The 15,541-nt window shown below is 44.1% G+C and overlaps 1 protein-coding gene across 1 annotated transcript; it reads left to right on the top strand.

Annotated features, from left to right (window-relative positions):
• Positions 1-9,137: 9,137 nt before the first annotated feature.
• Positions 9,138-10,193, top strand: Atoh1 (atonal bHLH transcription factor 1). Its single transcript, XM_050162322.1, has one exon. It carries the CDS (start codon positions 9,138-9,140, stop codon positions 10,191-10,193), a length of 1,056 nt encoding a protein of 351 aa, XP_050018279.1.
• The last annotated feature ends 5,348 nt before the right edge of the window (positions 10,194-15,541 follow it).

The raw sequence follows: 15,541 nt of genomic DNA on the forward strand, positions 1-15,541 counted from the left end.
GATCCAGTTACATTGCTCTTGGGCATATATCCGAAGGACTTTGAAGCTTACCTCAAAGTTATATGCTCCCTTCTGCTCCATTCATCACAGTTAGAAAGTGGAAGTGACCTACACGTCTGTCAACAGATTAATATATAATGAAAATGTGGAACATTTACACAATGTGATATATCAGGCTGTTTAGAAAAATGAAATTATAAAAATTGAAGATAAATGGATGGAATTAGAAAACAATCATTCTGGGTGAGATAACCCAGACCCCAAAAGACAAATGTTGCATATTTTCTTTTATATATGGATGATAGTTTTTAAAATTTAGATATATATATGTATATATATATACATATATATATCTCAATCCAAATAACCACAGAGATTAGGTAGCTAGGAAGGAGCCAGGGAAAAGAAGGAGATCTTTTAAGCAAGGGCTATGTGGGATTCCCCTCTATATGCTGTGAATACCTTTGGTTAATAAAGAAAACTGGCTTGGCCTGATAGAATAAAACAGAGCTAGGCAGAGAAAACTAAACTGAATGCTGGGAGGAAGGAAGGCAGAGTAAGAGAGAAGCCTTGTAGTCCTACAGGTACCAGACAGAACTTTACCTGATAAGGCACAGCCACATGGCAATGTACAGATTACTAGAAATGGGTTAAATTAAAATGTAAACGCTAGCCAATAAGAAGTTAGAGCTAATGAGCCAAGCAGTGATTTAAATAATATAGTTTCTGTGTGATTATTTCAGTGCTGAGCAGCCGGGAACAAACAAGCGGCTCTCTTTACAACAGAAGGGGAAATAGAGTATAGTACTATACAGTGATAAAAGGGCACGATGGCACAATATTCCTAAAGGTTCAGTACTGGTACGCATACCTTGGTAATAACCAACAGTTCTCTACTTGAACTTAAGACCTGTTCAACAAAAGGGAAACTATGCCTGATAGTGAAGAAATGGATCTTGGAGACAAATCTACAATGGCTGCTTTACCAAAACAGCATAATCCTCAACCACATTTTAAATACATGTCCTTACACCCACAGAGAAGTGTAATCTTCCCATGTCATCAAAGAAACTTCTTTCTGCAACAAGTGGAGACCACTGCAGAAAACCACATACAAACAAAATGCAGTGTTGTGGAGCCCAGTACCAGTAGATACATCTACAAAACACTCCTGAACCCAAGGCTCAGGCAACATTGTGGAAGAAGGGGAGGAAAGACTGTAAGAGCCACAGAATTAAGGAGTTTCTTGTGACATTGTGTCTTCTAGCAATGTCAGAAGCTACACCCATGAAGTCTCACTAATATGACTGCCCAAATGTGAACTGAACAATAATGACACCAATGGGCATGCCAAAGCGGACTGAGGAAAGCCAATGAGGCTTTGATCTGACACAAAGAACCATAGGCAACTAAGGAATGCTGAGAACAGGAGAAATAGTCTTCCCCAGGGAAGAGTACACCAACAGGTTATGCAATACCAAATGATCAGCCCTGAAAACATTTATATGTTTTCATATTATATATATAATTATACAGACTGAGCAGGTTATATTTAGGAAGGTGTGTGTGTGTGTGTGTGTACATGTGTGTGTTTGTACACTTAATGAAGAAAAGGCCATGAATTTGAAGGAAAATGGGTATAGAAGAGAATGGGTGTAGAAGGAATAAAGACAGGAAGAAATGATATACTTATATTATAATCTTCTAAAGAAATTTTTAAAGGAGAGATAAAGGGAAAACTAGAGCAGGAAGATTAAAAGGCGGTATATGTGGAAAGGCAAATTGAAGCAGGGAATATGGGAGGAACAACCAACACTAAAGGCCTTTTCAAAAGCCATATAGAAACCAGCTATTTCCTAAAATATATACGTGTATGAAATGAATTTAAATTTCTAAAATATATGCATATATGAAAGGAATTTAAATGGAGTCACCATATGGACATACAGTGTTCCAGCTAGATATCTCATGCCACCAAATAACAACCAGGAATGGGTTAGTTACATCTTGTTGAATCATTGGCCAAAGGGGTACCACAGACCACCACTACCACTGCAAACATCAAAGGCTACTGTCAAAGCTACTGATTAGATAACCTGATAGTAAGGCCCAATTGCAAAAGACAACACTTACTATGTCATCAAACATGGAAAAATCAACCTGGTGCTCAACTAGAAGCTTCACCCCGATTGACTAATATATATTTTCTGAAAGGTAGTGTGCATTCTATCGAAGGAGAGACTTAATCTTCCATTTCATTCAACTACAAACCTTGTACACTACAACAGAGGTGTGCCTGCAAGATTTACTGGTACAAAAGAAGCACAAATGTATTGGTAGTAAATAACTACTGTTTAATTGCTGGGAGCCGATTTGAGTAGCTGCCATTACAAGATGGCATTTGGCCCCGGCCTCGCTTGATACCATAATAAAGGTTGCAGTTCTTCCACCAGAAAACAGGGTGAGTTGTTGTGATCTAGCTGCCCACACTCCCCCTGACAGGCAGGGGAACTTCCTTGTGGTCTGTAATTGACAAGGATGTTAAGGTCATGAAATAGAACACATGCCTGACTATGCTAAAGTGGCCAATAACTTGAGACTACATAGGCCATGGTTTTAAGGGAAATTCTACTGCTAATATTCTGCTAAAAGAACAGAGCAACAAAATGACATCTAAATGCACAATGCTTTACCAATACATCAAGGGCCTCCCTCAACCCTTATCAGAAAGGTTTCCTCTTGTAGTTGATGGTAATTAATTCAGACACTCACAACTGGATAATGTAAAAGACTTTGGAGCACTCTGACCTAAATTGGATGCCTTTAATAACCCCCCCCCCTCTGGAATCTATGAGGAAGAGGAGGCAGAAAGAGTCTAATAGCCAGAAGTGGGAGGCAACTCCCAGGAAAGGGCATCTTCCAGACACAGCAGGGATGTTAAGAACCCGTGAAGACCGTGACAGCATACATAAGGCCTGAAGAGGTTAAAATGTCTGTCTTTATAAAGAACTCATCCATTGGGCAGTAGTGCATACACCTTTAATCCCAGCACTCTGGAGGAAGAGTCAAGTGGATCACTGTGAGTTCAAAGACATCCTTGTTTACAAAGCAAATTCCAGGCCAGGCTCCAAAGCTACAGAGAAACCCTGTCTCGAAAACACAAACAAATAATTCATCATTGGCTATTTCATCACAGTAGCAGAAAGCTGACTAACGTGGGTGGATGTGTTTAAGAAATTTCAGAAACCTTATGGTTGGTCCCTACCTAATTTTTTAATTAAATTTAAAAATTGCAGAAGACAATAAGGTAAAAGTTCTGAAAGTGTCCCTCCTCCAAGAGAGTAAAAAAGAAAAAAAAATCACATCCTCAATGGAATGATGGAGATTCTGTGTCCTCCTCAAAGATATGTAATACTAATGGATACAGGAAGAACAGTCTTCAAGATGTGCCTGCTTAACGTGCCAGTCAGACACCTGAAAATACCCGATGGATCTTAGACTATGACACTTGTCATGCAGCTAATGATCTGGAAAACTTATCAGGAAGAACTATCAGAAGTTCACATTTGCTTGACATAAGCAAAGATATATGCTATGTATAATCTTGACAATAATGTTAACATTATGTTTTGATATAGTTCTCATTATAGAGGGATTTTGATACCTAGAACCTTCTATCAGAGGTTAGTGTTCCACTATATCAATTGCCATTTTAATTGCAGTCAAATAACTATCAAAGAAATAGGGAAGTCCTTACCCCTTACTCACTTCGTTACTAAGTTAAGCATGTTTATTATCCCTGGTAGGATGTTGAAAACATAGGCCACATTTAGAAATTAAAGCACTTTGTCATTTATTAGTTGAGGGTGGAAACTAGTTTAAGCAAAGGTTTGCAGCATATTTCAATCACCGTTATAAACATCTCTGTCACATAGATCATATGATCCAATGGACTTCATATTGCCAGAGGATTTTTATACCTTTAAAATCTATGGGTATTTTTACACACTCATGTTAATAACATCAAAGGCCCATAAGATCTTGGAGCAAAGTCATGCCATGTACATTAAGGGTTAGTATCCATCATCCCCTAAGTAGATCCTGGTGAGGTGATGGACCTAAGAGTAGACTGAGCTGCCGGATGTCATTTTGCAACAAGAATGCCTTACCCTGATCTGGATGCCATATCAAGTTATAAATTTTAGGAAAGAGCACAGGAGCAATGTGGTACATTATGAAAATGGTGCATTCTAGATCAAAATGAGTAATTTCAGAAACATGAGGAAGCTACACAGGCAGATGCCTAGCCCCTTACACTACTTAGTCACATCAGTGCCTCCATCTTTAGCTAATAGAGGAGATATAGGCATGCTTTGGGGATTATATGATTTAGTATGATTGTGAGGTGGCAGGGCCCTCTTGTGAACTACAGTCTGGCTCAAAGGATGCTGGGTAATGGAAGGTTGAAGGGGTATGTGGCATGATTCACTTTGGTATGAGTTTCATGGAAAGTGGGCCTGAGTAAGCCTGTGAAGATTTCTTGGGAGTACCTGACCGGACAGGGGCTTATAAAAAGCAACACTGAAAGAGTAGAGACAAGGACATAAAACGAAGTCATGTAGAAGGACCTGTAGGAGTCAGCGTGACGTTTATGACTTTGTGTCTGTCTCTTTTGACTATCTTCCAGAGCATCTTCCCAATCACTAAGTAATCAGGAAAGATTACTCACCTAGAGAAAGGCAGCCAGGTTCCCTGATGATGCTCCCTCAGTGGACCCCAAAGCAGCATATCTCACAAGCCAGAATGGAGGGAGATAGAAGCGATCAATACTAAGCAGTTGCACTAATAATTATTTGATAATCACTATCAATACTAAATTAATACATTGTATCCAAGAGTACACAGCAAGAGGCTATTTCTACAGTGCTTAGGGACTGTTTCTCTGAAAGCTGAGTAGAGGTAGTTAGGTGGGGAACCAAGAGGTAAGAAGAGTATACTGAACATGTGTGATGGTTCTAAGTGGAGAAGATATTTGGTGCAGATGAGCAAATTAGATCAATGTGGCCCAAACATTCCTTTAAAGGGAGGTTGTTCTCTTATGTAGTTGTAGAGGTCAACTCAATTTGGGAAATAACCAGGCTAGCTAAAAGATAAACAATAATATTTTTATTTATTATAAGGGCAGTAAGTCACAAAACAGGAAGGAGAAGTCCAGGCTCAGCTGTGCCTCCAGGGAACCACAGAGAGAGAGCATCTGGGCCTTGCACCCATTTTTTTTTCTCAGGGTCCCAGAAAACCACACCCTAACTTGGTCCTACCTCTTGAAGATAATTGGCTAACAAAGCTTCCCCATCGGGTAGCCACAATGTAGCCATCAAAACTGAGAAATGAAGTGATATATATATATATACATAAAGTTGTGTAAGTTTCCATTAGTGTGGCCTAATGCAGGAAGGTCCAGCTGGGAATCAGGCCTCAACTATGTTATTGTGTTGCTTCATCCTCTGCTAGCCAGGATTGGTTGCTGAGCTTTTATTTTGTGATCTTGACACTTTTTATGGTTATGGGCTTGCTCTTTGCCACAGTGCATCTCTGTTAGGGCTGAAATAATGCTTTCTCTCTGTTGAATCTAGGATAAGTATTTTGAATAATATCATCATAGAAGTGATGCTGCCTCTGCATCCCAAAAATTCCAGAAGAGTTCATGTCTTATCTTTGCGGCAATGTGAACTTCAATTGAGTAATTAAGGTGATATTAAAGTCCTTGGTGATAGAGTCAACCTTTTTTCTTTTGAAATTAAAATATACTTTGCAAGTAGTACTTACTAAACAATGAATGAACTCATTTACTCTGTTCACATTGCCATTTATGAACCCATTTTGCAAACGATTAAGTAATTTGTCATTATTCTTACTTATTTTGATACAAAAATTATTCTGAACGCTGTTGGAAGCTGTTTCAAGGAGGTGTCTATGACCTTTTGTCATGTGCCCATCATTCTCTGAACACTTCCTTGTGTGTGTGCACATGCGTGTGTGTGTGTGTGTGTGTGTGTGTGTGTGTGTTTCCTGTCTTAACCCTGGAAGGTTAGTTTCCCAAGGATCCTAGCTCCTGTTTGAGAACTTCAAGGCTGACTGGATATGTTCTTGGCTTATGTTAAGCTCTGAGAGAGAAAAGACTATACATAGAAACACATCTAGGTATAGTTATATCACATTTTATCTGTATTTACTTATGTGTTATTTATTCATGTGTATTCAAAACCATAAAGTCAAATGAAAGTCTCAACTTTTAACCCAATGCAACAGCTTCCTCAATTTCCATATTTATAACTAGTCTCTGATATTTTTCTCAAATATTTATTTTTCCATCTACCTTTCAGTAATTAGTCTAGCGTCCACACACATAGAGAAGGCCTCAAACTGAGCTGCAACTCCACCATCCATTACATTATTCATGAATATTCACCCCACTCCATGGTTTGACACCCCCTCTCCACAGCCTTCCCCAGGGGTGATCTGCTCACACTTAGCATACACAGCCCTGCTTTGTTTCTTCCTCTACTGGAAGAGAAGGGGAAAGGAAAAAGAAACACACAGTTAAGGGTCAAAGAATATCTTACCACAAATTACAGACGTGAACATACAGTCCCTTGAAATCCTGAAATAACCTAGTTTTGCTCAAACACACAAAAATGAGATTTGCTCTTTAAAAAGAAATTATACTAGTGTTACATAAATTTTATAGATCAGGACCAATAGTACAAAAAGTGTCACACAAGTATTCATCTATAGTCCTTAAATCCACCTAAGCGTGAAGGAAACAGAAGCTTTTGAAGTCCTATGGTCAAATTTAAACTGTAAATAAAACGTCTGGAGGTTGGAAGCCCAAGGAAAACTTGAGCACTCACACATTTAGTAGTGACATCCTGTGAAGAACTGCTGCTACCTTTCAAAGCCCCTAGGTGACCCCTTCCCCACCCTCTGCTGGCTCAGCCTTTCATATACAAATGATGCCTTTGGACTCCTCAGTCACTAGAAACTCTTCTTTCTGAGATTAGGAATGACAGATACTAACGCTAGGTTCAGTAAGAGCACCATTGTTGTCTCCAACAGTACCCAGGCCAGTATCCAAAATACCGGACAATGTTCTTTCTGCCCTCTAAAGAAAAAGAAATTACCTCTTCTTCTCTTTTATTGTCATTGATCGTTTTCTTTTAGGTTTGAGATAATTCCGGATTTTAGATTTAAGATATTTCTATCGTTAACCTACTTATTTCAGCAGAGCTTAAACTCTTTAAGAAAAATGTTCCTCTGATCTTTCTGATTGTCAACGTCTCAAGGCCCAGGACTGTTTCTTACACACCAGCAAACGGGCAAGCTTGAAAAAGAGTCTGAAACTGATGAAGACCGACGTATCACGCACACTTTTGAATTCTCTTCTGTCTTTATCTCCTTGAGATAAGCACACTAGTTTTCTCTAACCTCTGAAATCCTTCGCACAAGGAGCTCCAGATGGCAGGTTGGATCAAGTCCCTGCTAGCGGAACATTTCAATGGCACTGGACCCTGCAAAGACAGGTTCCAGGGAGCTTTCTGAGGTACCATCTGCCAGAAGACGAAAGTCCTCCCGGATAGCAAGTGCCTTGAAAATCGAAAGCACCCGCTACAGTTGCCACCCACTCGGGTGCCCCAGGGGCGAAGCAGAAGAGAGCCGGGAGCTGGAAAGCAGTCAGCGCAAGTTGGGGCGTGTCTCGGCGAGGGAGTTTCTGATTGGTTCTTTGTGGTGAAACCCAAGGCTGGGGGCTAATGCGGTGGGAGGGGCTCGTTTTATAGAAGGAGTGCACACCCTAACTAAACAGAGAGGGACAGGTGGGTTAAATTGTGGTTTCTGGGCGTTTGCGCAAGAAGCCACGCGCGCACTAGTAAACCGGGGCCTCCAGAGGCAAGAGTTTCAAAACGCCCAGAATCACAAGGAACTCAAGGACCTTTTGCACTAATTCCGGAAGCCTCCTGTGGCTCTGCAATTATGAGTCCTACACTGTGAGTGTTGAAAGTGTTTCGCAGGATCCCTGAGATATCTCAGTCCTAGCATAGTATTCTCTAGCAGAGTTCTTTGTAGATTGAAACCCTAACTGGCCGCAAGGCTATGAGAAAGTCTTTCCAACATCTTGGGGCAATCCCGGTTTTGGTATGTCATAACTATACTTCAATTTTACTTTCTATTAAAAATTTTAAAAAGATCCATAACGAGTTCAAGTACGGTCTGATCCAAAAGACGCAGACGTGGCAAAATTAAGAAATATATACCCAGACGCGAAGAGGTTTCACCTTGTTCTAATTTTCATTGAGATTCCACTTAACACTTCCACAGACTGAAAGTACAATAGGTAAGAGCTTTATGCACACCTATGTGTATTTATTTCTATCATATTGCACATGAGCGATTTTATGAGTTTCATGTGAGCTGTGAGCCTGGGTAGGAGAGATCTCAGGACAAGCGGACATCTCTGGGTTCTTGGTACCTTGGAGGCTCCCGGCCTCCAGATTGGTGCGAGCACCGAGCACCGTCTCCCAAGCACACTTCTGAGCCTGGGCGGCCTTGGCACCAGCTAGGAGCCCGCTCCACCCCCAAGTCCCGCACCCCAGCCGCCTTGAAGGAGACACCCTCGGGAATCGAATTACAGCGCCGCAATTAACATATGAATTTCCCTGACTTACGGGAGGGAAGGTTGGGGGTGGACTCAGAGCAAGAGCTGGAGTAGTAAGTAACTTTTCTCTGGGTGTAAAAACTATTTGATTGGCTCCTCGCACGCGCCTGCCCGCCCCCTTCTTTGACTGAGCAGACACGCGACTGGCGCAAGGAGGGGGCTGGGAGGGGAGCCGGGGGAGATACACTGGCGCGTGCCGCTTTTTAAAGGGGCGCAGCGCCTTCAGCAACCGGAGAAGCTTCGTTGCACGCGACCTGGTGTGTGATCTCCGAGTGAGAGGGGGAGGGTCAAGGAAGAGGAGAAAAAAAAATCAGACTTTGAAGAAGAGACCAGAAAGGGTTTTCTTGTTGCTTGGGGCTTTTGCCCTTCGTTGAACTGAGTTGCTAGCACCTACTCTATCACGACACCTCCGAGCCATTGCAGTGCGATGTCCCGTCTGCTGCATGCAGAAGAGTGGGCCGAGGTGAAGGAGTTGGGGGAACACCATCGCCATTCCCAGCCGCACCACCTTTCACAGCTGCCGCCACAGCCACCTGCTACCCTGCAGGCGAGAGACCATCCTGTCTACCCCGCAGAGCTGTCCCTCCTGGATAGCACCGACCCACGCGCCTGGCTGACTCCCACTTTGCAGGGCCTCTGCACGGCACGCGCCGCCCAGTATCTGCTGCATTCTCCCGAGCTGGGTGCCTCTGAGGCCGCGGCACCCCGTGATGAGGCTGACGGCCAGGGCGAGCTGGTAAGAAGGAGCGGCTGCGGCGGCCTCAGCAAGAGCCCCGGGCCGGTAAAAGTGCGGGAACAGCTGTGCAAGCTGAAGGGCGGGGTTGTGGTGGACGAGCTTGGCTGCAGCCGCCAGCGGGCCCCTTCCAGCAAACAGGTGAACGGGGTACAGAAGCAAAGGCGGCTGGCAGCAAATGCCAGGGAGCGGCGCAGGATGCACGGGCTGAACCACGCCTTCGACCAGCTGCGCAACGTTATCCCGTCCTTCAACAACGACAAGAAGCTGTCCAAATATGAGACCCTGCAGATGGCCCAGATCTACATCAACGCCCTGTCAGAGTTGCTGCAGACTCCCAGCGTCGGAGAGCAGCCAACGCCACCAGCAGCCTCCTGCAAAAGTGACCACCATCACCTTCGCGCCGCTGCCACGTATGAAGGAGGTGCGAGTGCCTCCGTGGCAGCTGGGGCTCAGGCGGCCCCGGGAGGGGGCCCACGACCCACCCCACCCGGGGCTTGCCGGACTCGCTTCTCAGCCCCAGCTTCAGCCGGGGGTTACTCGGTGCAGCTGGACGCTTTACACTTCCCATCTTTCGAGGACCGGGCCCTAACAGCGATGATGGCACAGAAAGACCTGTCGCCTTCCCTGCCTGGGAGCATCCTGCAGCCAGTACAGGAGGACAGTAGCAAAACATCTCCCAGGTCCCACAGAAGTGACGGAGAGTTTTCCCCCCACTCTCATTACAGTGATTCTGATGAGGCCAGTTAGGGAGGCGTCGGATCCGGGAAAACTGAGACAACCAAATGCCCTTCCCAGTGCGCGGGAAGCCCCGCGGCAAAGATCCCTGCAACCTTTTATTTTTGCTCTGCGGTGGTCATTGTTAGCAACGACATGACTTCAGATGTCTGCCGTGACTTCAGATGGTTGTGACTCTTCCAAACCCCTTCCTCCCTACCTTCTGCTTCCTCTGTATGTAGAAACATTACCATTACGTGTACCTTTACGTGGCATCGTTTTATAGTCCATGCTGCCAATACGCTGCTAAAATGTCATATCTCTGTCTCTTGTCTGGGCTTCATTTATTTTATACCCCGAGCGTTCATCCCGGTGTGTTGCGCTCACTCACAAGTAAGGGAGTTAGTCTAGTCTTCGAAGTTGTTTCCCAAAGGCTCTGAGACCCATTTGATACCGGCTTTCAGTGCTTTAATGAACATGGACTACTGAGTTGTTAGAACACGGGACCAGATGAGGGTTTCTGTAGCGCATAAACACCTAGTGTGTCTAGGGAACCCAGAACACACGCACTTCATCACTAGCTGCTGCTCTGCCGCGAAGAAACTCAACTGCCAATTGCAGACTTTTACTTTTTAAAATACAGCCACTCACAAATCTTTAAACCGTTTGCAAATATGTGTTTTTACAAATGAAAATTAAAACAAAAACTATGTAGTGTCAAAGGCATTTGGTCAATTTTATTTTGCTTTGTTAACGTTAGAAAACTTATTTATTATTGAGTATTTGAACCTATTTCTACTTGTTTTTTGTTTGTTTTTTACATTTTCTATTCGAGATCATTTTATTTTGATTTAGCGAATCCAGTTGCCATTGCTTTATGTATGCGCTTTTACAAATGATAAAATAAACTTGAAAAATACCTTTAGTTGTCACATATTCTATTCCAGCAAAACGTTAAAGATAATTTGTAAGTGACTTTGAAGAAATGAGATTTGCTGTTTTGAAGAATATTGCAAATCCGGTACCTTCAGGTGGTATTGGATACACCAATAAATCGTGAGATCAAATGTGCCCCGCTTTGCAGCGTGGTTTGCCTCTGGTATGTCGAGAATCTTCTGTCTTAAGCCTCTAGTAAGCAATCTCTGGGACAAGCTGGTGACTTTGGTCTCTGGGACTCTGCTCTGAGCTGGTTAGCATCATTGAGATTACCTATGTATTCTCGCAAAAATTAGCTGAAATCTAGAAGAAAAAAAAGACAGCGGCAAAGAACTTGAGTGGAAAGATAGGCTGGCAAACATTGGTTTGACAATTAGAAGCTAGAAGTGTGGCAGTTGCTTTAATATTGCTGACTGCCAATCACCTTTTCTTTCCAAACTCAGGTCTTACAGCACAGAACTGTCATTTGCCTTCCCCCCCCCCCCCCCCAGAGCAAACCAGTCAAGTACATTCTAAAGTCAGCTACAGGAACTGAAGTGTACCATTACACTCAACCCGGGTTCCCATATGGGAAGAGTCTAGTCTGGGCTCTCATGATCAGACATCTCAGGAAAATGAATGTGGAGTGGATAGAGGGTAGAAAACTGAACTTTTACAATGCATTTGATTGGCTAATTTAAACCAAAGTTCCAGGATAGTGTGCCAGATAAAGATCTCTGGATTTGAGGGGTGGGTTTCAAGTGAATTCTTTGTCTTCATTGGCATGACAAATTCAGGGGACCCCACAAAAAAGGGGAACTTAGTTTGCTGGCTCTTGTGCAGTACTTGCATCACCTTGGCACATGGAAAGCTCCCTAGCCTGCAGCTGTAGGAAAAGCACTTCTCCAAGATGCGGGATCTCTTCTGTTCGGGGTATGATGACTTCCAGAGGAAGTCTGTCCAGGGAAGTGGAGAAGTTCTGCAAGTCAGCTCACTGGGCAGAGTGGATGGTGGCTAGTGACACTGTCCAGGGACAGGAATAATGCACCTGACCTTAGATAACCTTTTGCACCTACTAAGATAAGCATCAGGAATCATTGTACTGCTGGAAAAACAAAAACAAGAGCAAGCTATGGCTTTTGACACATTTCCATTTCTCTCTTAATAAGCAAGCCAGATAGAAACAGACAAGCATGCTGCAGGATAAGAGTACCAACTCTTATATGTTTTCATAGTTATTTGACTTGATTTGGTCTTTCCTAGGGGTGTGTGTGTGTGTGTGTGTGTGTGTGTGTGTGTGTGTGTGTGTGTGTACTGGCATGGCCATGGTAGTTAATACTCTCTTACATGCTAGAAATATGAGAGAGAAAAAAGAAACTGCTTTTCCTCCCAAAGAACAACCAATTCTCAAAACTACCCATGCACACTTTATGCCAAGCCGCAAGGAAAAAGATCTCATCAACATTGTTTTCGTTGATTCTGAGAAAATAGAAGTGACACAGCAAGCATCTTCCTTCACAGAGCTTTTTATAGATAATAAAGCTTCAGCTAATCACAGTCAGACAATACCAATATCCACAGCTTATGCCTCTATGCTCACGGATCAGGGATCCCGCAAATTTCTTCTTCAACACAATGAATGGTTGGGAGTTAAGTCTGTCTAAAGGTCCAGATGGGCTACTGCTGCCACAGTGAGCAGACTTCAACCTCAACTCTTCGAGTAAGAAAGTCCTGTTTGATTCTTCTCAGGAGGGAAACAACCACGCCAGAATGTCAAACTTCAATTCTATACTATGTTGACTGAAAAGCAACGAAAAATTTCTCTATCTCATCCAGATGAGAACAAAGTCAGAATATTTTGTGGCAAATTGGGTTCTCAGAGTTCAAATTAGAACTTTAACCTCTTTTTCCCTCTTCTTTCTTTCTTATTTCTCACTCTCTTTTGTTGGCTTTTTTTTTTTTTTAAAGAGGTCCACTCCAAGGTTCAGCAATGAAGTTTGCATAACAAACGTTTGGCAGCTCCCTCTCTTACACTCCATTAACAAGCTGTAACATATAGCTGCAGGTTGCTATAATCTCATTAATATTTTGGAAACTTGAATATTGAGTATTTCTGAGCGCTCATTCCCCATATGCCAGACCACTCCTGCCATGCTGACTGGTTCCTTTCTCTCCATTATTAGCAATTAGCTTCTACCTTCCAAAGTCAGATCCAAGTATCTAAGATACTAGCAAAGGCATCAACTATGTACGCAAGTTAGGCATGCTTAATATCACCCAAACAAACAAAGAGACAGCGCTTCTTAAAGTAATGAAGATAGATAAATCGGGTTAGTTCTTTGGGACACTGCTGGTGTTTTCCAAAGTTTTCTATACTTTAAGCAGCTTGCTTTATATTCTATTTTTGCCCTCAGCCAAGCAACATTTTTATTTGTAGAGGGTTTTGGCTCACCATACTTTTGGAAACTTATTTGATTTCACGGAGAGCTGAAGGAAGATTGCTTTTTGGCAACTGGCAAGTTTAACACGTTCTTCATGGGACATTGCTAATGGCAGATCTACCAGAAAGGGAGGGGGGAGTAACTTCCTTATTCTGAACCAGCGGGAGACCAGGGCTTTCTTGAGGTCTTTCTATGATTGTAGAAGTTTAAAACGGAACCCAAATGTTAGAATTTTTGCGAAAGTGTGTCTTGTGAAATAAATCCTCTGCTAACTTGGAAGTTCGAAAAAATGATGATCTGCTTCATCTGATCTGCTGCAAGCTCCAGTGAGAAAAGAAAGGAATAGAGCCACTTGCCTGCTACAATCTAGACTTGTCAATTGCGGGCTAGGAAAAATCAGCGCTCGCTGGTGAGAGGTGAAGACCGCGGGCAAGGACAGGTGGTAGCTGAAATGTTTGCAGTTCCTTTATTGAGAAGGGGTAGGACGCGGGGTAGGGACAACTAAAATAAAACCCTGAGTACTTTTCATCAAGTCTGACCAGTAGGCCTAGCGGCTTTCTAGGCAGGGAGTACTCCCTTCGCGGCTAGACTCCTAACTGGAAAAGGCGAAGACAGCGGAGAATGGGTTAAATCCTAGGACGCAGGGGAGAGGCCGGGGATGAGAGAAGTCAGGGGAAGATAAAGGAAAGGACAGGAACCAAGAAGCGTGGGGGTAGTTTGCCGTAATGTGAGTGTTTCTTAATTAGAGAGCGGCTGACAATAGAGGGGCTGGCAGAGACTCCTGGCCCCGGTGCGGAGCGTCTGGAGCGGAGCACGCGCTGTCAGCTGGTGAGCGCACTCGCTTTCAGGCCGCTCCCCGGGGAGCTGCGCGGCCACATTTAACACCGTCGTCACCCTCCCCGGCCTCCTCAACCTCTGCCTCCTCCTCGTAGACAGCCTTGCTCGGCCCCCCACCAGCAGAGTTTACAGAAGCCAGAGCCTCTCGCCGCCCCCCGCACTTGCCGGGGGCCCCTCTGGTCCCCAGCTGCGCAGCGGGAGCCGCCACTGCCCACTGCACCTCCCCGCCACCGCCCCACCAGAAAAGGAGCTTGCTGAATCTAGAGCCGAGCAAAGCCTAGGGGAGGGGATGGGGGCCGCTGCAGCAGCGGGGGAGCGCGGGGGCTGTGGCACCTGAACCAGTGAACCAGCAAGGAGCAGGAAACCAGCGCATCCCGAGCTAGTGGGGACCAGAAGCGCTCCCCGCCAGCTGCCTGGCATAAAGCTCTGCTGGCATGGAGATCCAGTCTCCTTTCCACCCCCACGACTCTGTGCTACTCTCCGTTGTTTTAAAAATAACTGTTACTATCCCGAGTTTAAGGGCAAATAGAAAAGCCCTTGGTCCATGATGTTGTCTTCCACTTGTCAATCACCTGTCCCTCACCCATCTCTCCCTTGCTTTTAAAGAAGACTGGGAGCACACAGATTTTAGGTCCCTCTACAACCAGGGTCAGCTCTGCCTTTTTGGTCCCAAACAAAATGGAATTTTGTGCCAAATCTACAAAGAGGCAAGGCCCATTCTACAAGTTTCCCCAAACCCAAAGATTCCTCCCGCTTAAAGGCAAACCTATATACTACCAAGTGAAAGACTGGAGCCACTTTAGATTCTGACTGCAGAGTCAAGAGTTCTGATGAAGGAAGCTAGAAGCTTTTGTCTGAGCTGCAGAAGTCACCCCATCCATGCCTTTCCTTTCTGGGGTACTGGCTGCTTGTTTGGGTCTTATAGAAAGTCTTTCAGAGCTACCCCAATGTCCTGCCCTTCTACTAACTCTTGGAACTCAGGTCTTGCTAAGGGAGGAGCTAGCATTAAGAGGGATCCTGGATTCCCCAGGCCCCACCTGACACAACAATTAAGGAGCAGACATTGTGTTTTGTATTGTAGGAAGCACATGAAGTCCCAGGGCCAGTAGCTGTCATGGCAGGTCTTTTCTTTTTTCCATCAGTGGAAGCTGATTTGGAAAACTAGCTAGAAGACAAGATGTTTTTCCC

Source organism: Alexandromys fortis, unplaced genomic scaffold, assembly GCF_014885135.2.
Source record: "Alexandromys fortis isolate MF-2015 unplaced genomic scaffold, M_Fortis_MF-2015_v1.1 scaffold_117, whole genome shotgun sequence".
NCBI lineage: Eukaryota > Metazoa > Chordata > Mammalia > Rodentia > Cricetidae > Alexandromys > Alexandromys fortis.

Coding starts and splice junctions, on each gene's coding strand:
- Atoh1 (XM_050162322.1), top strand. CDS start 9,138: ATGTCCCGTCTGCTGCATGCAGAAGAGTGGGCCGAGGTGAAGGAGTTG.